We start from the raw sequence: 27304 nt of genomic DNA on the forward strand, positions 1-27304 counted from the left end.
TTGTTTATTGTAACAAAAGCAGAAATTATGAAACCTAGAGTTATTTCAGTCAGGGCCAGGGGCTTTACAGGATGCAGAGGATGACAAAGATGATAATTGAGCTTAGTCATCAAGCTCAGCTTTATTCAGGTTACAATGCAGTTGTTGTGACAGAGAGCACAACTATGTAGTTTTAATTCGTCTACTTATGCAACACAGGGCTGGGCATCAGATGGGATTTTTAGTGCAAGCCTGCAGTCTTCCCACTTATTGCAAAACAATGCTTGTGTCAGGCTAGTAAAGAGCAGGTTTATACAGCACCTGGAAACTAAACCACACACAGCAGTTTAATGGATTGATTCATCGGTTACATCATAATGGACAGGTACCAGGGACTTTTATGTCTTCATTCTGAGGGTGATGAAATGTCTATCAAGTAGACTTAGACACAAAGTCTTAAGCTGCAATGACAACATAATGAATAAGACAAAAAAGACAGTTTGCATACATGCAGTTGAAGACAAATTGTTGTCATAGTTTCACTGGAACTTGACTCAGACGTTGAAGAGCTTAAATGCTAAGCATAGAAGGAGGTGTGTTGTCGTCCGCCTTTCGATATCACCAAACCCTAGAGCTATGGCTTTCATCTCATTCATCCCTAAAGTAAAACATAGACTTTGTACAAAATGAACAAAGCTGTAAAGTTTGTCCATGTTGTCATCATTCAACATGCAATCATTTATGATGCTTTCTATCTTGTTAAGTCAAGGTCAACAGGAAGACGGTCCACAGTAAGTGATGACTTCTTCTGGGCGGTAAAGCATTCAGCAGTTAGGTTTACCAGGTGCCAGCATTACATGATCCAACACAACAGATTAATATTGGCTACTGATGTCTATCCATACCCATTTTTTGTAGATGGCTGATGTTTTGCAACAAGGCTAATATCAATCATTACAGTGTTTGACAGATGCATCAGCATCCTAAAAGTAAACGTACTGAGTGTTTTCAAAGTAGGACCCTGATTCTTAGCAATCACCCCGTAGCACTGAAGGGAGTCCCTGGAAACATCGAGATGAGAGAAGAAGAAGTGGAAGAAAAAATACTGTAGGATTATTCCTTGTGTATTTCTGCTAATTTGACAGTATTCATCAGCAGTATATGATGTAAAAAAAGACGCTCAAATAACAACATTCACTGTAAGAAATGTTTCACTTAAAACATTATAGCAGGTGAGCTATGTGTGTTCAGTCTAATTGTTGGTGAAGTAGCATTGTGCAACCATCATCCTAGAATGTAGGATTACACGATAAAAAAAGATTGAGTGTTTCTTAAAATAAGGAAACATATTAAGAGGCTGCATCTTTAAATGTTGATATTTGTTGGTGTAATGTTCTAAGAATTTAAGAAATTTTGCAAATGGGGGATATTCTGCCAAAGATTAATGGTCTTTTGTATTAGGGAACACCAGGCATAAAAGGCAACATACTGTAGATAATTTAAGTCAATTGTTTCCAACCTTTTTTCCTCAGGGCCCCCTTTTTTGTTCCCTAAAAAGCTGAGTCCCCCCAGGACCCACATGGAAAGTTCAACATAAGTATAAATTGTTTTCATTGATAAAATCTCAGCGGAAAAGGCCTATGTATCTACTTGTTTTGCCAAAAGATCACTAATTAGTGTTAGCGGGGGAATTAAGTTACTTGTTTGTTTTTATTTATTTATAAATGCCAGCACTGTATGACAATTGTCATAATCAAGTTAGCCTCAGTTTGCTTACAAAGACAGTAACAACCTAAAGTCTTCCCGTTTGCTAACAGCTCACAGGTGCTAATGCTAATGCACACTTAAAGTGACTGACCTATCTGGATGGTTTTTGAGGTTGTATTTTTGCACGAGTCCAAGTCAAGTCTCAAGTCACTGATGTGGCCAACTTAACCGGACTTGAGTCCAAGTCACGTACTCGAGTCCCCATCTCGGAGTTAAACTAAGTACACTATATTGCCTAAAGTATTCACTCACCCATCCAAATAATTGAAATCAGGTGTTCAATCACTTCCATGGCCACAGGTGTATACAATCAAGCACCTAGGCATGCAGACTGTTTCTACAAACATTTGTGAAAGAATGGCTCTCAGGAGTTCAGTGGATTCCAGCGTGGTACTGTGATAGGATGCCACCTGTGCAACAAGTCCAGTGGTGAAATTTCCTAAACTCCTAAATATTCCACAGTCAACTGTCAGTGGTATTATAACAAAGAGAGAACAACAGCAACTCAGCCACAAAGTGGTAGGCCATGTAAAATGACAGAGAGGGGTCAGCAGATGCTGAGGCACATAGTGCGCTGAGGTCGCCAACTTTCTGCAGAGTCAATCGCTACAGACCTCCAAACTTCATGTGGCCTTCAGATTAGCTCAAGAACAGTGCATAGAGAGCTTCATGGAATGGGTTTCCATGGCCAAGCAGCTGCATCCAAGCCATACATCACTAAGTGCAATTCAAAGCATCAGATGCAGTGGTTTAAAGCACGCTGCCACTGGACTCTAGAGCAGTAGAGACATGTTCTCTGGAGTTGCGAATCATGCTTCTCCATCTGGCAATGTGATGGATGAGCCTGGGTTTGGCGGTTGCCGGGAGAACGGTACTTGTCTGACTGCATTATGCCTAGTGTACAGTTTGGTGGAGGGGGGATTATGGTGTGGGCTTGTTTTTCAGGAGCTGGGCTTGGCCCCTTAGTTCCAGTGAGAGGAACTCTGAATGCTTCAGCATACCAAGAGATTTTGGACAATTCCATCCCAACTTTGTGGGAACAGTTTGGTGATGGCCCCTTCCTGTTCCAACATGACTGTGCACCAGTGCACAAAGCAAGGTCCATAAAGACATGGATGAGAGAGTTTGATGTGGATGAACTTGACTGGCCTGCACAGAGTCCTGACCGCAACCTGATAGAACACCTTTGGGATGAATTAGAGCGGAGACTGAGAGCCAGACCTTCTCGTCCAACATCAGTGTGACCTCACAAATGCACTTCTGGAGGAATGTTCAAAAATTCTCATAAACACACTCCTAAACCTTGTGCAAAGCCTTCCCAGAAGAGTTGAAGCTGTTGTAGCTGCAAAGGGTGGACCGACGTCATATTAAACCCTATGGATTAAGAACAGGATGCCACGTAAGTTCATATGCGAGTCAAGGCAGGTGAGCGAATACTTTTGGCAATATAGTGTATCTATCATTATTTATAAGCAACGGCCTGAAATGCCAGTCAAATCATGCTCTTTTGAAACTGCAATTAAGCATCCTGCCATTAGCTGTTATAGTTTTGGTTCTTCCTGTCTCTGCACTTTTCCAGACATAAACATGGGAAACGTAGCAGTTAGCATGTCATAGGAACAGTGCAGTACAGCCGTATTTTGAGCTAGAAAAAGAAATAAAGTTGTTTGTAGGCTGGTGAGGGTTATACTCATGTTTCACTACAGAGCCAAAGTAATTAGTAACCACATTAAGCATGATATTAATCTGCAACGTGGAACACAAGCTAGTGGAGCTAACTGTTAACTTTAGCCGCACTCTACTGATGACATATCTCATATCAGAATCCTGCCGACACAGTGAAGATGTGAGTTTAGCCAAATAGGAGATGAGTAAATGGGCTATTCATATTCTTTGCAGTTTTTGTATAAAATGCAGTTTTAATAAAAATGTTCTAAGCTAAAATAACCCAAATATTCTATCTGAGCTATGTTTCACAAACAGAAACCCAGCCACAAGTAAACAGACTATGGTTTGCTTGATCATTCCCTCTAACTGAGAAAAAGGGAAACAAGAAAAAAGAATAACCAAGGATCGATACAGCAAGCCTGTTAATGGATTTCTTCATCTGTGCTGTTCATTAAAGAGTGTTTGAGGGAGAAAAACAAACAGGAGGAGGAGCTGCTGAGACGGGGAGGGAAAGATGGAGGATATTAAGAATGAGAAAAAAGGAGCAGATAAAGTGAGAGTTCAGGGCTCTACAGATAAGGATAGTTGTAGGGTTGATCGTTACCCAGACACCACATGCTCTCTGGTCTTCCTGCCTGCCTTCGCTGCCTGATTGCCTGGCACACATTTGCATCAGAGTCGAAGCGAGGAGCCGAGCAGAGAGGAGCACAGTCTTTGATCTCTCAGCCGCTGTCTCTTTGATGCACCATGTGGAAACACACCAGAAGATTTAGGAACGAGTCGATGATGTTGGGTGTTAAGTGGATACGTGTGAGCAGATACGTGCATGTGCGATCTCCGCGCAGGAAATCATGTACATAGCGGGAGTGACTGTGCAAATCTGTCAAGGCCTTGATTGCAGTCCAAATGAGCACAACATACACATGCCAGCATGAGTTGCCCTATTTTGTTGAAGTCAAGAGCATTTGAGCAGGAGAGGGGGGAGAAAAAAAAGCCCCACGCCCCGCCTTCACTCTTCAGGATTATTAAACATCATGGCGAATCTGACAACCACAACCGTCAAGCAACAGATTTACATCCAACCCCATCGCCCCCTGCGCTTTTCTCGGAAAATGTCATTTTATATTCCAGTCTGGGTTCAAATTTGAGGCAGAGCACTGAGATAATCTGTGGATTTTGACTCTGTATTGACAACACACTTCCTCCACATCTCATAGCCTGTCTCCCGTCCCCACCCCTCTTTCTTCTCCAGTCCATGCCCTCTAACCTCTCCTCTCCTCTCCCTTTCCATCCCTTCTTCTTCTTCGCCCTCCTCATTTTCATCTCTCCTCTACTCCGGCCTGTCAGGATGATTTCAGGCTTGTTGCGTCTGGCCTGACTTAGTGTGGCGCGATTGAAGCAGTAATTACAACAGTCTCTGAATAGCTTTTTCCTCCCACGGAAACCTCGCTACCTATCATCCCCAGGCTTAACCCCGCTCTCCATGCTGACATGTAGGGGCCAGACAACAGCCTGTGTAGAAAACCATTAACCCACAATTAAATTACAATCACCATAACAAAGGACGGGTGACATTTAAATCCACCAATCGAGGAAGGATTAGGAGCAAAGAGCACTTCTCTTGGGGTGTGTTATCATCTAAATATGACAGCGTGGATAAAGGAAATGTGAATTAATCAAACATTACACAGTCTCTACCAGTGTGGCAGTTTTGGGTAGACTTAAATCCTCTACAAGTTAAGCCAAGGAGTATTACAGGCAGCGCAGAGCTTTGGCTCCTCTTCACCTTTTTATATGAGACATTAATGATATGCTATACTGCGCTGGTTTCATATCACAACTAGAAGAGGATTCAGAGAGAGAAGGGGCAAAGAACAGAGAAACAGAAGCTTGGAGGTAGGATCAGAAAGCTCCCAGCAGTTTTATCTAGCATCATTACAGACAGTACGCTCAGGGGGAGTGATGACAAAATATGTATGACCTGGGTTAACAAGAGAGATGTGAGGATGCTGCCTGTAGCCTCTGCTAGCTATTAAAACCAAAAATACGTAGCTTATATCATACTTTAATTTAGGCGTGGGAATCACTGGGTGACTCAGAATATGATAAGAAAACAACACTTGGCCCACGATAACAGTAACGTCAACATGAAGCAATTAAATTGCAGTACAATAGCACAATAAAGCACCATATTGCTTACTTTAGAATGGCGCCAGTTCTACCGTTAATTATACTTCATACTTCGACTTCTTTAACACTGTTCACCATCATCCTGCTGACTTCATCTTAGGCAATTAACTTCTATTCATGTTACCCTCATTCATTCAAAAAGCCCCACCATGAGGCGCTTTGAAGAAGGTGAGTCAAAATGGCAAGTAAATTAATTCAGAATGCAATTTTTAAAAATAAAAAGACACAGTTATTTGCACAAGTTTGAGGCATGCAGGATGCAGCCAAGGATTCATCACCGGGCCGAATGTGCTTCAACCCCAGGCTGGAGAGGGGTCGGCTAGAGTCAAGCCCGACACATGTGGACACACGTGCGCCACTCAGGTGCCAAGGTCAAGCCTAATGGCATCTCTTTTGTCTGGGCCTTTTCACCCCTGGTAGTACGGAGAATGCCACCAGTTTTCAGAGGGTCGATCATCAGCCTGATCGATTATTGATGCTGATATTTAGCATTAGGCTGATTATCCATATCGGCATTTCATTTCACTGTTAATCGATCAAATTAATTAGTATGAACTACAAAGTAGTGCAAAGTGTGTCTTACCCTCTGCCTCTGGCTTTATTTTCACTCTCCACAGTTTCATCAGATGTCCTGTTTACAACATAATCTGATTGGCTAGCTGTCACATGGGTTCACTTAAGCCTGTGTGCCATTGACACAGTGAGCATACGGCATCACTTCCTGTTTTCTGCTGCTCTTTGCTGTTCTCGTGCTGATAGAGCCAGGGCAAAATCCATCTTTTTTTTGATCATGCAAATTCGCTTTTGCCAAATGCATATCTGTTCCAAATATTGGTTATCAGTGTCATCAACTACTAATAATCAATACCGTTATCAGCCCTGATAAAACAGTAAAGGTCAAAATTAGCGTAAAGTCCTTGGGCTATGCTTACTCACCACATCCACCCCTTATTCTGCCCTACACATGTACACTTTGTTATTTTTTTATATTTAGCACCAGTAGTTGATAGCTGTATCACCAATTAGGATATTATATTTTCGTATTAACACACTCAAATTTCATTCAAATAAAACACCTCTGAGTTTATGAAATTAAGCTTCAAAATCATTAAAAATGATTGCTCCAGGATGGTGTGGGCGTGTCTGTTGAATGAGCTGAAGCCACGCCCCCTCAGGAGAAATACCATCCTCTCAAATTAAAAAAATGCTACAATCTGAATGGAGGGAAGCACTCACGCCATTATCCTGCCTCTTGACCTTTAGTTGACCTTAGAAGAACAGACAAAGTCTGTTTTGTAGCTCAAATCTCTGTTTTGATACTTTAAATAATTCATAGTCCACTGTAGCTGAAAGATTTGGCAAATTTACCTCACCAGCCAGGAAAGAGGTGAAAAACTTTCTAAAGGTCTCAATCCAAAATTCAGTCACATGTAGATCTCAGTGTTTTCACATGTTTACAGCAAACATATTCCAAAATATCTAGTGTGTTAAGACACAAATTTTGGATTTTACTTACAGGGTCAAAGCGACGTAGATGACAGAAGGCAGGTGTTTATGGTGTTAAGGACCTTGTCCAAGGCCCCAGGTGCCCAAGGTCCTTGGGCATGGTACACACGGGATAGTGATTGTGCTCTAACTGGGATTTAAACAACCAAAGTCTTACACTAAAGTCAGCAATATAAACCATTGAGTTTAACAAGTTAAACTTCAAATAACACTGGATGGCACAAGACTAAACTAGATTTTTTAGCTTTATCATTTAATTTATTTCAACTACCATTGAGAGAGAAATCCAATTCATACAAGGCCACAACACCTGTAGTATAACAAGTGAAAAAACAAGCATCTACAGTTATGCTAGCTGCTGTGTCAGTCTGTACTTATGTAAGTGGTACCCTTGACTTAAATACTGACATGTTAACAAAAACAAAGAGTCTATAGCTCTGCTATTTTCTATGTTATGCTGTACTCATACACCAAAGAAAATACCTGACAAAGCCATCAGCCATTTGTTACTGAACAAGGCTTTTGAGTCTAATCTGGGGTAGATGCCATACAAGGCTTTTTACAGACCTATAGGGTTGTCAAACATCGGGTAAAAGTATCCAAGGGGTCCAGAAGTTTGCCCCTTGGTCTATTAAGCAAAGACAAACAAGTAATAAGAGAACATCTAGGGGTTCTTAATTTTGAGCATTTAACTGTCAATTTCCTGAGATTTCTTTAATAATTTGAGGTGGGATTAAGTAACGTACAAGGCAAACGAATAATTACGGAAGCAGATCAGTCACTTCATGCATGAGGCTCAAACTGTTGCTAATGTGATCTTTTGTTTTTCACTGGTTGTTTAAAAATGGGTAGTTTGATATAAAGACAATCTCATGACAGAATTGAGATATTTAACCCTTGATATTAAGACTTTCAGTTTTACATACTGTATTTGCAACTGAAATCTTACATAACAGCAAAACATTTAATGAGTGATTTATGTTGCAAAGAAATCTTTTAAAATGACTTACTGTTAAGTAGATGCACTGTTGAATACAATCGTAAGTGCTTGGGAAAAGTGAGAGAGTTAAAACTTTTGTTTAGCTAAGTGTTTTATAAAGTCAACCAAAGGGAAAAACTAGCCAGCTGTTTGGCTGACAGCTGGTGTCCTGCCATATTGGAAACACTGAAACTAACTTTAAATCAACCAAGAAAGCAGAGCTGAGGCTGGCCTTAAGCCTCCACACAAACAACTACATTGTGCCAGCTTGCAGGATTATCACTGTGCCCGGTAATTATGCATAAATCAACATTCTTATTTGAACACAAACAGATGAGTTATAAAAACAATTCCTCCCCTTTACAGTGTCCATGAAGGCATTAACCATTAAATACATTTTAACATGGGTTATGTATGTGACTTCTGTTGCTTTTGCAACCAGCCTCTAGTGGACACTTGAGGAACTGCAGTTTTTTTGCACTTTGGCATTTGCTTCACTTTCAGCAACAGAGGATGCCGCTTGGCTGTACCGTGCAATTTCTGACATCTTCACATAAACCTAGAAATCAAACATATAGTGTCGTAGCGTCATTTGTATAGCCATATCATCGAGATCAGCTGATGGTCAGCTGATTTGCTCTAAGCTCGCTATTGGCTAATTGTACACATGCTGCCATATTCAAACTGCTCCAGCCTGGTTATGCTTTACTGCTCCCTCTGCAAGCTGCTGTTTGCAAACCTCCTCCACCCCAGCTCCTCCTTTTTGCTATATCTGACTTAATCAATGCCATTCTGCTGTCACTGATGTTGTGCTCTGCTCTGGGTTTTTTGCTGCTTCTCCCCTTGCTTCAGGCTTTCCTTGTAGGCACAGGAAGATGCTGCTCCTGCCTGATGTGTTGAGGCTTTTGGAAGGGCAGGGGGATCCCAGAACAGACAAACTGCCAAATCTAAACAATATAATATATATAACAATATAACAGCAAATTAACAACTGCTAATAAGGAAAAAAACTTCATAAATAGTTCAGTCAAGACCACACATGGTCTTGACTGAATTATTCTTCTATGGACTTGTATGTAGCATGGTGCCTGCAGCTAACTGCTGACCCCATCATGAGAAACAAGAGCCGACAGTTTTGCTAGCCTATTTGTGAGGCTGTACTTATATAGGGTGGAATCTTTAACTAGTAGCTGATGTGATCTTGCAAACTAGCTAATAATAAAAATAATGCTGATGACAAACAAGTACTATTCACCATACTACTTTGTAAACTATTCTACAGCAATTTAGATAAGAATGTTAGCATGCTAATATCAAGCATGCTCAAGATGTTGGCTCAAACTTTTGGATGGAAATTCTTTTGGTATTCCAAAGCCCCATATCAAAACAGCAGGGAAAGACAATCAGTGATACAGAATTGCAGCCATCTGCAACAGTAAAAGAATTTAGTCTTCAAAGGTCATGGGTGCCAAATTTGTTAAAGACTCCATTTGGGTTTTGAGCACCTAAAAGCTGTAGCAAGCAAGTACACAAATCACAAAACAGTGACATTTAGCACCCTAGCTGGTGTGACATTTTCAAAACAGCCGAAATTGATCAGGAGAGCCAGTCATAAAATGACACAGCCAGTGTTGCCCGAGGGCTGAGGACTTCCAAAGCGGCCTCTAAAAGACGTGCAGTGTCATCTGACAGCCCTGTGAAGTGAAATGCCTACTCAACGCCTGCCTCTGACACAGCAGAATGATGTTGGCCTTCAATCAAATATCAAGGTTGTGCTGAAATGAAAGCAATTTGATATCGCCACGGAGGAGAATGAGGAAATGAGATTGATGTTGTGAGGAGAATGAATAGGTGTTGTGAGGGAGTCAGTCGAGCTACGTAGTTGGTGTTTTCTGCTGAAATGGCACTCAAGCTTTACCTAATACTATGGAGAGGCTTTTTCTTTAAAAAGTGGACTCTTGCCTGGTAGGAGAGTGAAGAGGGCAGTTCAACCACAGGAACAAAGAGCCAGTGGGAACTATTTATGAAACACAGAGCACATAAAACACATTTTTGCCAAGAAACTTACTTCATGGGTTTGAATAGAGCCTGACCGTAGTTCTGGAAGGTCATGATGAGCTTGAGCTGAGTGCCTCCGGACTTCATTGCTGTAGAAGTTAAGCAGAAAACATTCCAATTAGCAAATCATTAACCGAAGGCAAAGAGGCTATAAACATTTTACTGTTATACCAATTTAAATGAGCTGTAATGGGCATACAGTCTCTCCTGCGCTGACACAAATTAACCCTTCAGACTTTACAGTGGGGCCTGTTAGCTAAGTGCTGATGTCATGATGCTAATAGGCTAATAAGGGCAACCATGCTAAGGATTAGCAGGATAATATTCACCATTACTTGTATACAACATATTCTACACCAACTAAATTTTGATGCTAAATTTTTAAATGGCTTCCAAATGCAAAAAGCAGCTGACCCACACAAATGAAAGGGTTAGCCTGAAGCCTTGCCTAAACTCCAGTCAGAAGTGTGATTTTTTTTTTTTTTATGCCAGTCCTTGAGCCTGACACCATATTTGCTGCTTGTTTTATACAGGAAACCATGTATCTCCCTATTCCTGGCTACCATTACACCATGAAGACAAAAGAACAGTCCAAGCAACTCAGGGAAAAGTTTAAGTCGGTGGATGGGTACAAAAAAATTTCTAAGGCACTTAACATTCCCCAGAGTTCAGTTAAATCCATCATCAAGAAATGGAAGGAATATGGCACATGTGTGAATCTTCCTAGATTAGGCCGTCCTCACAAACTGAGTAGCCATGCAAGAAGGAGATGAGTGAGAGAGGCCACCAAGACACCTACGACTACTCTGAAGGAGTTACAAACTTCAGCAGCTGAGATGGGAGAGACTCTACATACAACAACTGTTGCCCTGGATCGTAACCAGTCAAAGCTTTATGGGAGGGTGGCAAAGAGACAGCCACTGTTGAAGAAAACTCATTAAATCTAGACTAGAGTTTGCCAAAAGGCATGTGGGAGACTCTCTGGTCAAGTGGGAGAAAGTTATTTGGTCTGATGAGACAAAAATGGTGCTTTTTTAGATATCAGACAAGACACCAAACACTGCATATAAACACAAACACACCATCCCCACTGTGGAGCATGGTGGTGGCAGCATCGTGAAGTGGGGATGCTTCTTAGCAACCGGCACTGGAGGGCTCCCAAAGATAGAGGGTAAAATGAATGGGGCAAAGTATGGGAAAATCCTGGAGGACTATCTTATTTGGTCTGCAAGAGAACTATGGCTTGGGAGTAGATTTATTCTCCAGCAAGGCAATGACCCGAAGCATACAGCATCAAAGTCCAGACCTCAATCCAATAGAGAATTTGTGGCTGGACTTGAAAAGGGCCATTCACGCCAAATGTGCAACTTCACAGAGCTTGAGCAGTTGGAGTAAAATTGCAGTGTCGAGATGTGCAAGCCTGATTGAGTGCTGTGCTGTGATTGCAGCCAAAGGTACATCTACTAAATAATGAGTTGAATAGGGTGAATATTTATGCAGTCACTTATTTTACATTACATTTTTCTATTTAATTGACATTACTTTGTAGGAATCCGTTCTCACTTAGATTAAAAAAGGCTCTTAAATTACAAAATTAAATTACAAAATTAAACTAAATTAAATCACAAAAAAGCTAAATAATATTGACCATGGTTGATTGATAAAATCAATAAAAGGGAAAAACATCCACTGGAGTGAAAACTTTTTATAGGCACTGTAGGTTTCGGCTTATGTTCAGGGCTACACACACGAGGTGATGCTTTGGTGTTGACTCATTAAAGGGGTATAAATTAGCCAAAAGTTTTAATTAGAAACAAGCTAATCTGGCAAGCTACATATAAGCTAGTGGCTCTAGCTTGTAAGCCTAGTGGGCATTTACCATCTAAACCAAGCAATTATATTTGTATTAAGTAGTACCTGAAAGGCTATATCAGCTTTAAATATTAACTCTAAGAACAAATAAGGTAGTGGAGTTTTAGGCTGGACCAACAGACCTACGTCAGCTGAAGTATTTCTTTATTCATCATCATTCCTTATCTTGGCCTAGATGGATGCGAAATATATCTCATGCAATATGTAAAACAATCTATCTGGAATGTTAGGTTACAGATCTTCATTCATATTTTTAACTCAAAGATGCCTCAAGCAGAAGGAAGAGAGCAGCAGGGGTCTGTTCAAATTTATTCACAGATTAGTTCAACTCAATTATGAGTGATGGAGTGTTTGAAATGGTTTCTGTATCCTATTTTTGACAACCAGGGAAGATGTTGCTAGTGTATTTCTGCGATGTAGACACTGTGAAGGCAGTAAAACATGTCAAAATTGGATGCATAGGGGGCGCCTGGGTTTGAATCCAGCCTGTGGCCCTTTCCTGCATGTCCCTCTCCACTCTCCCGTCGCTGATTCTGACGTTATTCACTGTCCTCCTCTATCAGTTAAGGTACAGAAAGCCCAAAACTAAATCTTAAAAAAAAGGGATGAATAGGCCTTCTACTATGGTTTCCTAGTGATGAAACAAGTACGGATATTGTTGGATTTCACTAGTTTTCTGGTATCATGGCCACCCTCACTCATACAAACATTTAACTCGCATTTAGAAGCTGTCATTCAAATCCAGCTACACATGATGAAAGGAGACTTTATTCTGTTTGTGTATAAATGCTTCATACTGCTCTGATTTTACATTTTAGTGATGATGCAGAAGCAAACCTGCTTTCTTCTCTGAAGAGGACTACAGAGTTTGATCCTGCATGCCTGTGTAGATCTGCATTTGTGAGTCTTTGTGTGTGCGAGCTTGTGCTTTGAGTGCTGATGTCACTGTGTTTGTTTGACGGGAAGGGAGAGTGAGGGGGTGAAGGACAGCCAGTGCTCGCCCAACGCTCTCTCTGTGTTCCTGCGCTGTTTATTCTCGCTGTGTATTCTCTGGAGGGTCCATCTCTCTTTCGCTCTGTCTCTCTTTTAGTTCTATTCATCCTGCTATCCTTCATGTTTTCTCCCTTTTTGAACATTATAATGCAGTCTAAAGGCTCTCGTGGGACCAAGCTCAGTGCTGGGGCGAGGACTCTTCAGGGCTAGAATACAGCAAAATTCACCAAAATAAAAGAGCGATGCAGCTCTTAAGCCTGTTGTTGCTTCAGCTGATCGATCAGACTCGGTGTTTTGTTGTCCTTTCGCCAAAGAACGCCGCTCTTAATCAATGCTCTCATTTATTCTTACAAAACAGAATCGTGATGACAAGGGAAACGTTTGAGAAAAACATACACGTGAAAAGAAATCAATTTCCACCTGCCTTCACCTGCTGCTGGGTGAAGTTGCGCATGCAGGAGGCATTTATTAAAGGCAAATCTAAATGTAATTGTGAGGAGCTCATGCATGTAGAGCAGCTGCACACAGGGAACATTAAAACTGGGTTTCATTTCAGAGAATTTAACCTGTTTTTGTTGAGACGTCATGCTGCGAAAATGTTCACCCCTGCTTGTTTTTCACTGTGCACTCATCCTTCAAAGTAAAAGACTTTCATTTTCATCTATAATAGACTATCTGCTGCTTTTGCACGCAATGACTTCATCAATGAGCACTGCTCCAAAGAAGACGTGCGTTATGCATCCGAGCACTCCTGTGCTTAAGTTTAGATAATAACCAAGTGCTATTGGCTTCTATTGGTATTCTGCCTCAGGCCTGTGTTAAAAGCTCTGTAATTACTGAGCCACCATGTATTTATCTGGCTGGAGACCCTGAGAACTGCTTCCTCTATCCAAGAGGGAGAAAACTGGGCAACATCTGGAGCCGAAAACTAGAAAAGAAAGTAAGAAATTCCTCTTTTAGTGTCCAGACGGAGATGTTAGATTTATAATCAGCTAATCCTCACCAGAGATAAGGATTTAATCTTTGCTACAGGCCTGTTACAGTTCTGTTATTGGCACATGAATCTGAAATCTGCAATTGCTTCTTACAGCGAAGCGCAACATGGTCGACCTTGAGTCGACAAGCACTCTTGGAATGTGGGAAACGGACTGAGCCAAGAAGAAAGACAATCCCCCCCAAAAGAGAAAAAAAAGTAGAAATAGATTCCATATAACTGGCCTAGCATGGCTTAACGCCTCCGTCAGGTATCAGCTTGCACTTGCAAGGGAAAGCTCTGCAGCTTTCTGTGCACGTCAGTCAAAGAAAAAGATGTTTGATAGGAATCATACCGCGTTGTATAGCTGTGCGATTTGCATAGAGACCAGGTGCTCCTTCTAGCTTGATGTATTCGACTTGTGGGGGATACGTAAGTGAGGATTGTGGTGTTTTATTACAGGGGCCAATCAGATTCAGGGCTGTAGTAGGATCGCCTGCAGCTGACTCCCAACTCCATGCATACTTGTGTGGGTTTTTATGTGGTCTCTGCCTGTGGCAGCGAGGAGCATAGCTGTCCATCACTTTTGCAGCACCTCCCCTCACTGTTAACCGGTAGATCCAGTTACATCAGCAGCAGATGCTCTAAACTCACAGATATTATCAGAAACTGGAACACAACATTCCTGGATCAGGCTGTTTTCAACACACTACTTCATATTTGAAAGATGTGGGTCATTTGTGACAATTTCTACTACTTTTGATTCTTAAAATTGATATTGACTCTTAACACAAAGTCAATGTAAAATCATCAAAAATTCTTTAGTGCCAACTTTTCTATTGATGTTGGTTTTCACTCACTTCTACATGGCTCTTTTGTATAAGATTATTTGGGTCCATCCAAGGAACGACTTTTGGCAAATCCCACTATAAGTCATCCATTAAGTAGAGATTGTTTTTACTTCCTGAAGCAAAAAAACTCAAGTTTACCCAAATAATAGCACCATACACTGGAAGTTGCTCAAAGCATCACAGTACAAAGCAAAAAAGGCCTGTATAGCTCTCCTAAAACTAGATACTGAACCATGATAGTTAGAGCTGGGAATCAGAGGGAAACTCCCAATAAAGTATAATATAATATCCTTTTGTATGATATAATATGGTATAATTTCATATGATATATGATACGATACAGAAAACTATACAAAACAGAACCAAGGTTATGATTCATAATAGTTTATGATAAAAGTTATGAGCGCTATGATGTGTGATGGATGTATGCTCTTGTCATTGCAACACAATATAATGTGGTACAATATGAAATTATAAATGCCCAAAGAAAACATGACCCCTGTAACAACATTATGAACCAGGTATGTTTCAATAATTTGTATATTTGAAAGAAAATTGTAACACACCATGATACAATTAAATACCATACAGTAAGATATGTTACATTATGATGCAACACCAGAGATACTATATGTGGCATGATATGTCATAAAATCAAATTACAATTCTATTCAGTTACAATCATGCCTAATTACGTTTGTTTTGCCATAGGTTTTGTTATGCCCGATGAATGGCCTGTAGAAGATGACAAAAAGGCAGCTGTTAATTAACAATAAAGGTAAAGGGAGCTGAGTCACATGGTACCTTGCTGATTTTTAGAAGTTGGACCTGGAACTATCCACGACAGATTTATGGAATCACTTGAAATGAACGCACAAGTATTGTATAAATCAATGAGTAATCTAGTTTAATGATTGTGATCTCAATATTGATCAAAATAATCCTGATAATGATTTTTGTTATAACTGAGCAGCCTCACAATATGACAGGTTACCATGAAATCAGTGATGCACATGCGTAATGTTACGAAACAGTATCATACAATAAAATACAGTACAGTACGGTATTAGATGGTACAGTGCCATATGATACCATACAGTACCATACAATACAATACAGCATAGTATGGTACGGTACGATATGGTACAGTGCAAAAGGATATGAGATATGATGTGTTACATGATGAAATCAGTGATGCCATTCGTATTATTACATTAGGATACAATAGGGTACGGTTTGATATGATACCATAGGATACCAAAGGCTACCTTAGGATACGACATGATGCAGGAACAGATCAGTAGGGTCCAGTACGGTACAAAAATGAATGATACGGCATGGTAGGAAATGAAATAATATGGAATATGAAATGTTACATGATGAAAATCAGTGATATAAAGAGTAATATTACAATACCGTATGATACGCTACAATAAATTACAGAACAGTACGGTATGGGACTGTAAAGTATGATACAATATGACTCAATATGGTAGGATACGACACGATAGGTTACGATATGATACAATACAATATGATACAATACAATATGATACGATAAAATACAATGCGATACTGTATAGTACAGTATCATATGGTACAGTATAGTATGGTACGATACAGTACGGTGCATAAGGATAAGAGATATGATATGTTACATGGTAGAATCAGTAATGCCATGTGTAATGTTACAATACGGCACGGTATGATATGATACCATAGGATATGACACAATACAGGAACAGTACAGTATGGTACGATACAGAATTGAATGATTCAGCATGAAAGGAAATGAAACAATATGGGATATGAAATGTTACATGGTAAAAATCACGGATACAATGTGTAATGTTATGATATAGTATAACACAACACAACAAAGTCCAGTACAGTACGATATGGGACGGTAAAATACGATACGATACGATACGATACGATAAAGCCTGGCACGGTATGGTATAATAGGGTACGGTATGAAAGGATATAAGATGTTACATGATGAAATCAGTGCTACATTGTGTAATTTACAATATGATACAGTACGATAAGATGCGATAGGAAAAGATACGGTACAAAACGACATATATGTTAAATAATGAAAGCAGTGATACAATATGCAATGTTACAATACAAAACAATATGGTATGATACAACACCATACGGTACAGAACAGTGTGGGATGGTGCGAAGGATATGTGATAAGATGTGTTACATGAAGAAAGCAGTGATACAATGTGTAATGTAACCATATTATATAGTATGGTATGGGACAATACGATGTATGATATACAATACAAACGGTGCGTTACAGTACGGTGCGTTACACTATTTATGATAAGGATAAAATCCTGTTACAGCAGTTCAGCATTAAGTGATATATTTAAAGTAGGGCTGTCAAGGTTAGTCTCATTTAAGTTTAAAAAACTCACAAACAGCTCAGTGGACAAGTTAAAGTTCATCTACACATTGTTCTATCAAGCATCTCCTTTCCAATCCATAATGAGTTCCTTTTTCCATGGTTGAGTTCATGCTGAACATTGTTTCTTCTTGTCTAGATCTCTACTTGTGTTGTACTTACTCTCGAATGTACGTCGCTTTGGATAAAAGCATCTACTAAATGATATTGTAACATAGTTACCTTGTATGTTATAATCTTAGATATAAAAACAGGAAGTCAATTACTCTTCATTTGAATCCAAATTAACACAAAACTAGTCTTTAGTTACAAAATAGTGGAATTTTAAAATGTAATTTTAAAAAGGATGTGCTTAATTGAGATTAAATACAGAAAGTCTAAGATTATTGTAAGACAATCATTCTGTGATAAATAAAAATATGTAAGTAACTGAAGCTATCCGATATGTTTTTTTTTTTTTTTAGTTCTACTTCCTCTACTGGCTAACATTAGGAGTACTGCTGTTTACTTTGCTGTCTAATCTTTACTCTATTTTGATCTTTTTTTATCAAAAACAACAGGGTACAGAATATATGTGAGTTAACCAAGCGGACAGTAACACTGGTTCTGATTCTCACATCATTATCAGGGTGTAACACTGTTATTGTGATACTGTTGTGCAGAGGAAGGTCCATAGGGACTAAGGAGTGCATGAAATCATACTGAGCTGACTTTGTTCTTCACAGGAGTCTCTTACACTGAACTTTGAGCTCTGTATACGTAGATATACCACACGACTGGATAACTGAAATGTAAATATTGTGGTGCTGATAGAAGAAACTGCATACATTTGATCATCCTAAAACCACACCGTTGTCTGCACCATCTTCCTGTGTGGTGTCTGTGTGAGGTGTAATCCAGGCTGTCCACCTGTGCACCAAAGCCCCAGCTGCTGTTGCCATGGAGTCACCCCCCACCCCCCCACCATCCCCTCCACATCTCTGTATGACTCACCAACACTGGTGATCCTCTGGGTGACCAGGTCCTTGAGGAGAGCATCGATGACCGGGTTGTGTCTGGAGTAGAGCTCATATCGATTAATTCCAATGTGGAAGCGGAGCCAGTTTGGGTAGGAATCAGCCGTCAGCTCACCTGTAGGGCTGAACTCATCCATGGTGCCTTCAGCGTTCCTGAGAAGAGGAAGTTGAGGAAAGTAGAGAGAGGATTTACAGGTTTTAGGTCAGTGTTGAAGCACAAAACTCTCCTTTAAGTCATCTAAAGTTGAATAATAAATGAAAGACTTTACCAGGCTTGGTCTTCTGCAGCTTTGGGGTCAAATCTGATGTCTGTGTTGACGTTAAAGAGCGTATCCTCATCTGTCAGAGCTGGCACTGATCTTTTATATAGGGGGTGATCATATAGAGCAGACAACCTTGAACCTTTAACCGGCACGTTCTTGGTCATGCCTGCGTCCTGGATGAATTGCCTCTTCCTGTCCCCACGCTGCTGCTGCTGCCCGGGATGCTCCATCCCCCTGAAAGCCTGCTGCTGCGTTTTGTCGCCTGTGACTGGACTCCTCTCCAGGGAGTGGGAGGAAACATTAGAGCTGGGCTCGTTGCTGAAGTCCTGGAGGATCCGGAGGGTGTGCTTGTTATTAGGCCAGCCCGGCTGATGCTGCTGCTGCTTCCCCCAGCTCTGAGGCTCTTCGCTCGGCGTGTGCGAGCAGGAGCAGCCGCTGTTGCCGTGTCTCTCCAGTTTGGGTAACAAGTCTATCATAATGTGCATGGAGCACGCGATGAGGAACACCATGAGGATTAGAAAGCGGAATTTGCGCAGCAGGATCATCTTCATTGTTTCCCTTTTGAGCAGATGTGAGTATTTACTGCAAATGATGAGCACGCAGATGAACAAGCTGACTACATCGCTGATGATGTTGACTAAACTGGACGCCAGTCTAATGAAATATACATTAAACACATAGGAGCCATCTTCACTTGCCGTCTTGAGTAAAGGATTCAGTGTTCAGCCTTTGTTTTCTAAACATCAGAGTCTTCTTTACGCGCGTGTGTCCAGATTTTAAAAGCGCAAAATCATCCGCAAGCGTGCAGGTAGAGCAGGTCGCGTGGGCTCAGACCAGCGGTGAATTTGCGCAAGCCACATCCTCTTCTTCCACGGAATGTCTCAGCAGGAAAACACAGCATACAAGTGATCCCAAAGCAGCTGTGAACGATCCGGGAAACGCGCGTGTCCAAAATGTTCGAGGGTTCGTTTGGGTCTCGATCCGTGGATCAGCTGGGACTTCATGTACGGGAAGTGCAAGCTCTTCACATGTATTGTTTGTAAGGGGAAAGTCCAAGAACAAAAAAGTAGAGCTACAGTCCACCTCAGCGACCAGCGGCGCGTAATTTCTCACACATGGAGTCCGGACTGATCACGCTAACCCGAGGCGAGCCAAAGGAAAGAAAACAAAACAAAGGCAACAGGAGACAGAAAATCCTCCCGCAGGGGCCAGGCCACCTCTGGTAGAAGAGAATGCACCTCTTGTAGCATGTGTGAATGTGGGTGGGTGTGTTAAATATGATGATGAAGCCAGGAGTAGATCCTGCCTTTTGCGCAGCGTCACCGTGCGCAGATTGGCTGAGAGAAAGAGAGCGAGAGATACAGAGAGAGAGAGAGAGAGAGGGAGCATGCGAAGCGTTTAAGTGCTCGTCTGTATTCCTCTCGGAGTAAATCCTCCCTGCACATCCCGCCTGCCCAACAAGAGGGCGTATTTCCACATTTTTCAGACACAGCAGCTCTTTTGGGGGCTTTCTGAAATTCATCTGCTGGAATCCCTCTGAAATATGTCCTCCGAGACGGCAGTCAATCCGTCGATGATACATTAGACAGGCCTATTAGCGCGTTCATCAGTCTGAGGATCCACTCCCATCCTGCACTGCTGCCACTCAGCCGCAATCACTTCTTCAATAACGTTGAAAGGCTGCATGAAATGAAAACCACAAAGCATCTTTCAGCGGCAGACAGGAAAAAAATGCTCTCATGAAGTAGAGAATAAACTGACTCCACTCGTTTTTCTAACTTTGACCTCTACTTCAACAGGCATTTCTCCTGTCCAATGTCATACCTAGTGACAGACTTTCATTTAAGAGATAAGTGTGCATGTAAAAGAGTTACCTGTTGTTTCGCCTAGCTTAAAAGCTATAGCTATAGCTAATGACAAAAAGCTATAGCTAACTAGCTAACGACAGCAGACATGTTTTAAAACGCTAAAACACAGATTTTAGGTGAATGTATTTTCTGGCAGATCCTTTTCCTGGTTGAAACAAGCCTCAGAAATTGTGAAAAAATCTTGACATTCTGTTTTTTTTTTTTACAGAAAATGGAAAAAATAGGAATACAAGCATTTGCCAATTTTTGAAGAAAAAAACAGAAAAGCAAGCTGTTTCTTTTTGTTTCGTTTAAAACAAAAATGCAAAAATGCTGACCTTACACCATATGCTTGATTAAATGGCAGACAAGGCAAATAGACAACCATTTCTAGGTTTTTGGCTATGCCAGTCAGATTTCAGGGGGCCCTGTTTGGCCCTAGCTGCCACCGGCTCAGCCCCTGGAACATTGTTGTTTCTGCTATTTGCTGCCATAACATCAGGGAGTTAGAAAAGAAGATATTGTTATTATTTTGGTTGTCAATATGTTTACCATGTACATATTTCATCTTCATTTCTAGATTTTGCTGTGGGCCAATCAAAATTAAACCGTAGGCCACATTTGGCCCCTGGGCCATAGTTTGGACACCCATGACTTAAACGCGACCCCTCAGTCAGGCTCAATGGCAAAGTGAGACAGACTACTTAATGGGAAATGGATGACAGCAGAAGGAGAACAGAAGACTATCTGCTTCAATTAGGTATATTTTACCTCAGCAGAGATCGATACCGTTTCCTAAAGACACAGACGGACCCTTGGCATTGATATGTGGTTATAAATCAAGTTTCCAGACACTTTTATGGACCTGATTTCATGTATACGAAGCAAAGCCTGAGGGCACATATCAGCCTGGTTCATCAGTGATGGGTGTGAAATTGACTTAATGTCAAAGTTTTGTGATTAAGAAGCTTTAAATCAGTTGTTTTTCCATATTTCAGTGTTTTGTTTACTCCCTCTTACTTTAGCTTATCTGTGAAAAGATCACCCTGTGGTTGTTAAATCTGTTTGCTTACCTTCAGAGTGTATTTCAAAACAAAATCAACGCACCCCAGCTTTCTTACTTACTCTAGTTCAATGTTAACAACCTTCAAACCTTTATTCTTTATTCAATGTGATAAATTCACACAATACAGCTCTAAATATTCATATTATGTTGTCTAATCTGCTATATTATTCATTCTATTTTAGCTGATAGCTGCTTGTTTTGCTGTTAACTAGTTTCATGCTAAGTCCTAGCTTAACCCAAAGTAAGCTAGTACCTAAAACCAGCGCACTAGCTAACAGCAGTGAACATCTTGTGCTTGTCAAAGAACACTGCAAAAACTTTAAACATTAATTGAACAATCTTTTGTTTCCCGTTTAACTTTATTTTGGTTTTCTTTTGAAAAACAGCTTTTAAAATGTCCAAGGTGAAGCATAGCTTTGCTAGCTTTAGCACTCTCTGTTCACACAGCACAGTTCTTTAACATTTTTCACAAACATGAGATGATAAATTACTTGAAACCAGCTCTTCTCTTGCTCTTTTAGGTTTTTTCAAGTACACAGCAAATTAAAAAAAAAGCAGAAGCTTAAAGAAGAGGCTAATAAATTAGCAGATTCAATTAAAGCATCTCTAAATACATACTCCCCAATACCTTATACGATTAAAGCCCCAGTATTAAAACAGCTCTACTGCCAACCTATAAACCCTGTGAAGCTAAGACTCCAGCTCTCCTGTATCCACTCTGCACTAATGTTTCTTCTTTATGGCTAATTGGCACAGCATTATGACTGCATGCATGCTTCCCAGTGGCTGTAAATAGGCAGCAGAGAGAGACGGGGGTGATAAACTGCTTGCATTTCATAGTATGGCGTATATGCATGAGTAAGTGATCATGCTGTCTGTGATTACCTCCCTAGATTAGTTTATAATTAAAAAGAGCCCAGAGACGGGGGGGCTGCATTAACAGAATAGAGTCATAATAGAGAAGTGTGCCGAGATGGCTTAAGATCGGCTCGATGGGGGATTTACCTAGTGGAACAAAACATTAGTTGTGATTTTTAATGAGGCTGAGAGGAAAATAAAAACAGTCAAATGGAGATCTTTGCTAATCCTAAATCATAAATCAGGCCTGTTTAATTACTCTTTAATATGGGTTACACCTGAAAAGAAGTCAAGTACCAGAGGCAGAACATTTTAATTTCCTATGTCTGGCCTGTAAATTAAAACATGTTGACAAAGCATCTTTTTATCATATGAGGGAAGCAGGAAGAAGTACAGTGCCTGCAAAAAGTATTTACCCCCTTGGATGTTTTACCCTTTCATTTCTGACAAAAAAAAATCTCTTTCAAAGTGAAAACAAATTTCTACAAGGTAAGATCAATCAAACAAAAGTATTTAAGGTAAAACAAGTGACTGCATAAAAATTAAGCCCCTTTAAAGTGACTGACCTAATTTAACTGAGGTCCAGACAACTGGTGTTGTGCAGCACAATGGTGGCAGCATCATGCTGTGGGGATGCTTCTCAGCGTCTTATTCAGTCTGCAAGAGAACCACTGCAGGAAAAATGTGTTTTCCTGCAAGACAATGACCTGAAGCATACAGCAAAATCTACACAGACATGGTAGGTGAACCTTCTGGAGTGGCCGATAAAAGCCCAGACCTCAATCCAATAGAGAATTTGTGGCTGGACTTGAAAAGGGCTGTTTATACCTGATTCCTGTGCAACCTGACAGAGCTTGAGCAGTTTTGCAAAGAAGAAGAAAGTAAAATTGCAGTGTCTAGATGTGAAAGCCAGATTGAGACCTATCCACACAGACTCAGGACTGTGATTGAAGCCAACAATGCATAAAGCTGAGTAGAAGGGGGTGAATATTTATGCAGTCACTTATTTCACATTACACATTTTAATGACCTGATTGTCTTATTTTAGCACATTACTGGATACAGAAAGTCATCAAAGTTATAGATATTTAAAAAAGTAAATAAATGCATCTCACACCACAAAGTTGTTTTCTTTTCGATTTTCATTGGACATTATAAGTTAGCAACCCTACAAACCTATCTCAGCTAACATGTAAAAAAATACCCTTTCCACTGAAGACATTTACCTGCAGACTAAGGACATCATGGCAACAGCTGAGCACAATCATGTTTCATGTTTGCACAATATCCGGCAATGCTACCAGACCTTCCCAGTTGCTTGCTTCGCCATCCTCATGTTGTCGACAAATGCATACTGTCTGAGGGAAAGGTTACAGCAATGCAGTTGCACTAAGAGAACTTTGGTGGGCACCAGAACAAATCCTTACATATCAATGAAAATATGGAAATTCATCTGTTGTGGAAAAATAAATAAATTGTATTGATCCATGTGCCTCTAGTTCCACCAGTCTTTCTTTTCAAGGTTGTGATCGATGTTACAAGGATGGATCTAGCTAGGTTTGTTTTTTCTTGTTTTTGTGAGCTGTTGTTAATTCTCACAGTAAAACAAAAAAAAGCTGAAACTTCAAACTAGTTAATTAATAAAATACTGATTCATGCAGCAGAAAGTTTAACCCCATTCTAAATGACTTCTATCTGCTCTAACTGACCAGTGACTGATTTTCAAACGTGCCGGTCCATCTGAAAATTATGTGTTTTATGTGACATTGTTACAACAGCAGAGACACAAATGTGTGGTCACTTTTTTCTTATTTTCCAGTGTCTGAAATGCACAAAATGTGTTCTGCTGCGTGTCTCTTCAAGAATGTTATCAGCCTGAAAACTGTATTTATGAGAGGCCTCTGGCTGCAGACCCCTGTGGTGGGGGATTTTGGGTTCATATGTTGCAGACCCCTACAATGAGGGTGACCTTGGCAGTGGGGTGGAAAGTGAAAAACTATCCCCTGTTAGTTTTTTTATAGTGTTGTTTTTTTATTTTATCCCCCTCCCCCTTCCCCTAACCTTGTTTGAGTGCCTGACCCTAACCCTCTTTGTGTTTCCCTCAGTTTTTGATGTGTTATTTTTCATTTCATTTCTCCCAACCCTAACCTCTGGTGTTGGAGTGCCTAACCTTCTTTGAGGTTATCTTATCATTGAAATTTAACTACCTCCCTTAAATTGTGCATTCATTTGCAGAAAATTCTGCCGTTGTGAAAAACAGCCACTTACCATAACCTCTGACAGTGAAAGTATAAGTTTTTCAGTGCATCTTTCTGGTTCCAGCTTGCGTAATGTACTTCACTTCCCACCTCCATGGTCACGGTTGCCCCATTGTAGAGGTCTGCAGCCCAATCCTCTTGGGTATTTTTCTTTTTTTTCTCTCTATTCTGTCATCATGGTGTTGGTGATCTAAGCACAGCAGCTGATGTGCCACTTGGCCTGTGGCTAAGTGTACTCAGCTGTGGGCATTTTAGCACCTGCATGTTATTCGTGCAGATTCTTTGGTGGATTAGATGCAAATAAAAAAAGCTATTAGCAGGCACAAATGTCACGCTAGTGCACAGTGCAAAAATATAATGGGATGTAACCCGTTGTGTTTTGAAGTGACAAAACATTTGTCTTTTATCAAAATTGCTTTTTTAATTCATTGAGTTCATTTTGACCCCCCTTTTTTCAAAACATGCACCTTCATGATTAAAGAAAAATATTTCTACCAATGACACTATCAAAAAAATATTCAAGTCATACAGGCATATCACAGCAAGGCAGTAGTTTCAGTTTGTCTTATTATTTATATTTTGTCCATCAATCCATCTTCTCTGACTTATCCAGGGCCGTGGTAGTAGCAGGTTAAGCAAGTCAACCCAGACATCCCTGTTCCCAGCGATGCTTTCCACCTCCTTCTCAAGAATCTTGAATCGTTCCTAGACCAGAAGGCCCAGACAAAGAGAGATTCAAATACCATGAACCAGCATACCAGGAATTGAGATATCTTACCCAGACATGGGATACCAGGGCACCCCCCTGGAACCAGACCTAGAGGGCTCACAGGTGAGTGTCTGGTGGCTGGGCTTCTCTCCACAGGGCCCAGCCAGGTTCAACTAGAAAGAGCTACATGGAGAAAGCCTCTCTGTGGACTCACTACCTACAAGGATGGGCAACGTGGTAGGCGAAGGCTGCAGCATTGGCGTGCCGACCCCGGTGGCTCAAACTGGCTTTGTGTAATAGAATTTAAAAAAAAATGCTTTAAGGGGTAGATTCAGCTTATGAAGGAGCCTGACTTGATCCAAGGGTCACAAACAGAACATGGGTGAGTTCGTGACCGTGTCTAGCAGTGAACAACAAGCATCAGGTGTCAAGCGCCCAACAATGGATTCAACAAACCACTGCATTGTGTATTGTGTTGGACACAGACAACAGATTGTTGTATTCCTCCTGAGGGGGGAACTCCCCTGCTTTCTAAACTACTGTGTAATGGAGGGTTTACACACATAAGATACACTTACCGCTGACATTTTGGAGCCCTTTAACAGTGACTAATTCCCAACAAAGCAAAGGGTCTGTCGGATCGCCTCCTCTGGTGTTTGATGTCAGTGATACGGGGAGTGCTGAAGACAAAGCGATGCCTGTTGCCTGTTCGAATGTGTAGCCCGTGGCCTGCTAGCCTGGGGTGAAACAGGCAGAGATGAATGTGTATTGATGTCAGTCAGGCATGGATCACGGCCGTCGATGGGTCAGTGCTTCCTCACGAGGCCTGTCTTGTGCGATTGTTGCTGAGTTTCTCACGAGGAGTCGGCCAGCCTGCTCGATTCCATCCCCGTCGGGCTGATGCGTCAACACATTTTTTATTTCACATTTTATCTGCTGTCAGATGAAATTAGTACTGCAGGTCCGGTAATAGAAGATGACTGTTGTGAGATGACAATTTGCAACTCCCAAATTAATAATCTCACTCTATTACCGGGCAGAAATTCAGCTATCATGACACAGCAGGAGTGTGTGTAAACAACAAATCCACACAATAAGGAATCCAACTCCTGAGCTCTTTTCTGCACCGTCCGTTTTTTCTATGACAGAGCTCGTTCTGATTGCAATCTGTGACATAACACGCTGATTGAGAAACACCATCTGCTGATGGAGGCTTAGACAACAGTGTTAAAAGCACCGGCACTGTATAGATGAGATCAGGAGGAGGAGGAGGAAGGTAACAGATAGCTGACTACAGCAAAGGTCATAAATACACAAGATTTATGTGCTCTACACTTCACAGTGTCTCTGTGTGAGATAGCACGGCCGAATAGCAAGATAGCACTATCTGTGTTCCTATCAGCACCATCACGGTGAAGCTGAGGGGAGGTCTGCTACTGTACAAAGTCTACACAGGGAAGAGGTGATTCAAGTTCATGTCAAAGAAATTACTGTTTTATTTTGTAAGATCACGTTGTATTTATCATGCTCTCCTTTTAGCTAAATAAACGCATAGCAGACACTTTTATTTCTGGAGCAAAACACTTTTTAGGGAACTTTTCAGCTTGGAGATTTTTTTTAGAGGTGACTCAGTGGCGTTATGGATTACTAATAGACCGGTGTGGTTGGATTCCAGCACTGAAAGCTAAGTCATTTTATGAAACCAGGAAGTTGTAAAAGGTCAAAGGAAAAACTTGTATTTTTTCTTACTTGAACTTCCTCCTTTAGAAGGAAAACATCAAGAGGAATCATGCTAATGTTTCTCTCAGACTAACGGGTTACAATAAGAATATGTACCTACTTATGGAATGAAATTTGAGTCAGAAAGATTCAAACAAAACTGATTCAGTATCAAACAAAAATAAGCAGTTGAATACAAAAAAAAAAACCATCCAAGCGAAAAAGTCAGGAGTACCTGGAAGCAGCCAAGGACCCCAACTTCACACCAGAAGTCAGACGATTGCCGCCACATCTCATCTTCTAATAGCGGAAGTTA

General features: G+C 40.8%; 1 protein-coding gene across 1 annotated transcript in view; it reads right to left on the minus strand.

Moving 5' to 3' along the window:
- fam20cb (FAM20C golgi associated secretory pathway kinase b) overlaps positions 1–19783 on the minus strand; it is a 100226-nt gene extending 80443 nt beyond the window's left edge. The window contains exons 1-3 of the mRNA XM_041816435.1: positions 18538–19783; positions 18246–18421; positions 10158–10236 (exon numbers count right to left, since the gene is read on the minus strand). Of these exons, the coding sequence (XP_041672369.1) occupies positions 10158–10236; positions 18246–18421; positions 18538–19082 (800 nt within the window). The 5' untranslated portion in view covers positions 19083–19783. The remainder of the gene's footprint in view (positions 1–10157; positions 10237–18245; positions 18422–18537) is intronic.
- Positions 19784–27304: the final 7521 nt, after the last annotated feature.

The sequence above is a fragment of the Cheilinus undulatus genome, linkage group 20, assembly GCF_018320785.1.
Source record: "Cheilinus undulatus linkage group 20, ASM1832078v1, whole genome shotgun sequence".
Taxonomy (NCBI): Eukaryota; Metazoa; Chordata; class Actinopteri; order Labriformes; family Labridae; genus Cheilinus; species Cheilinus undulatus.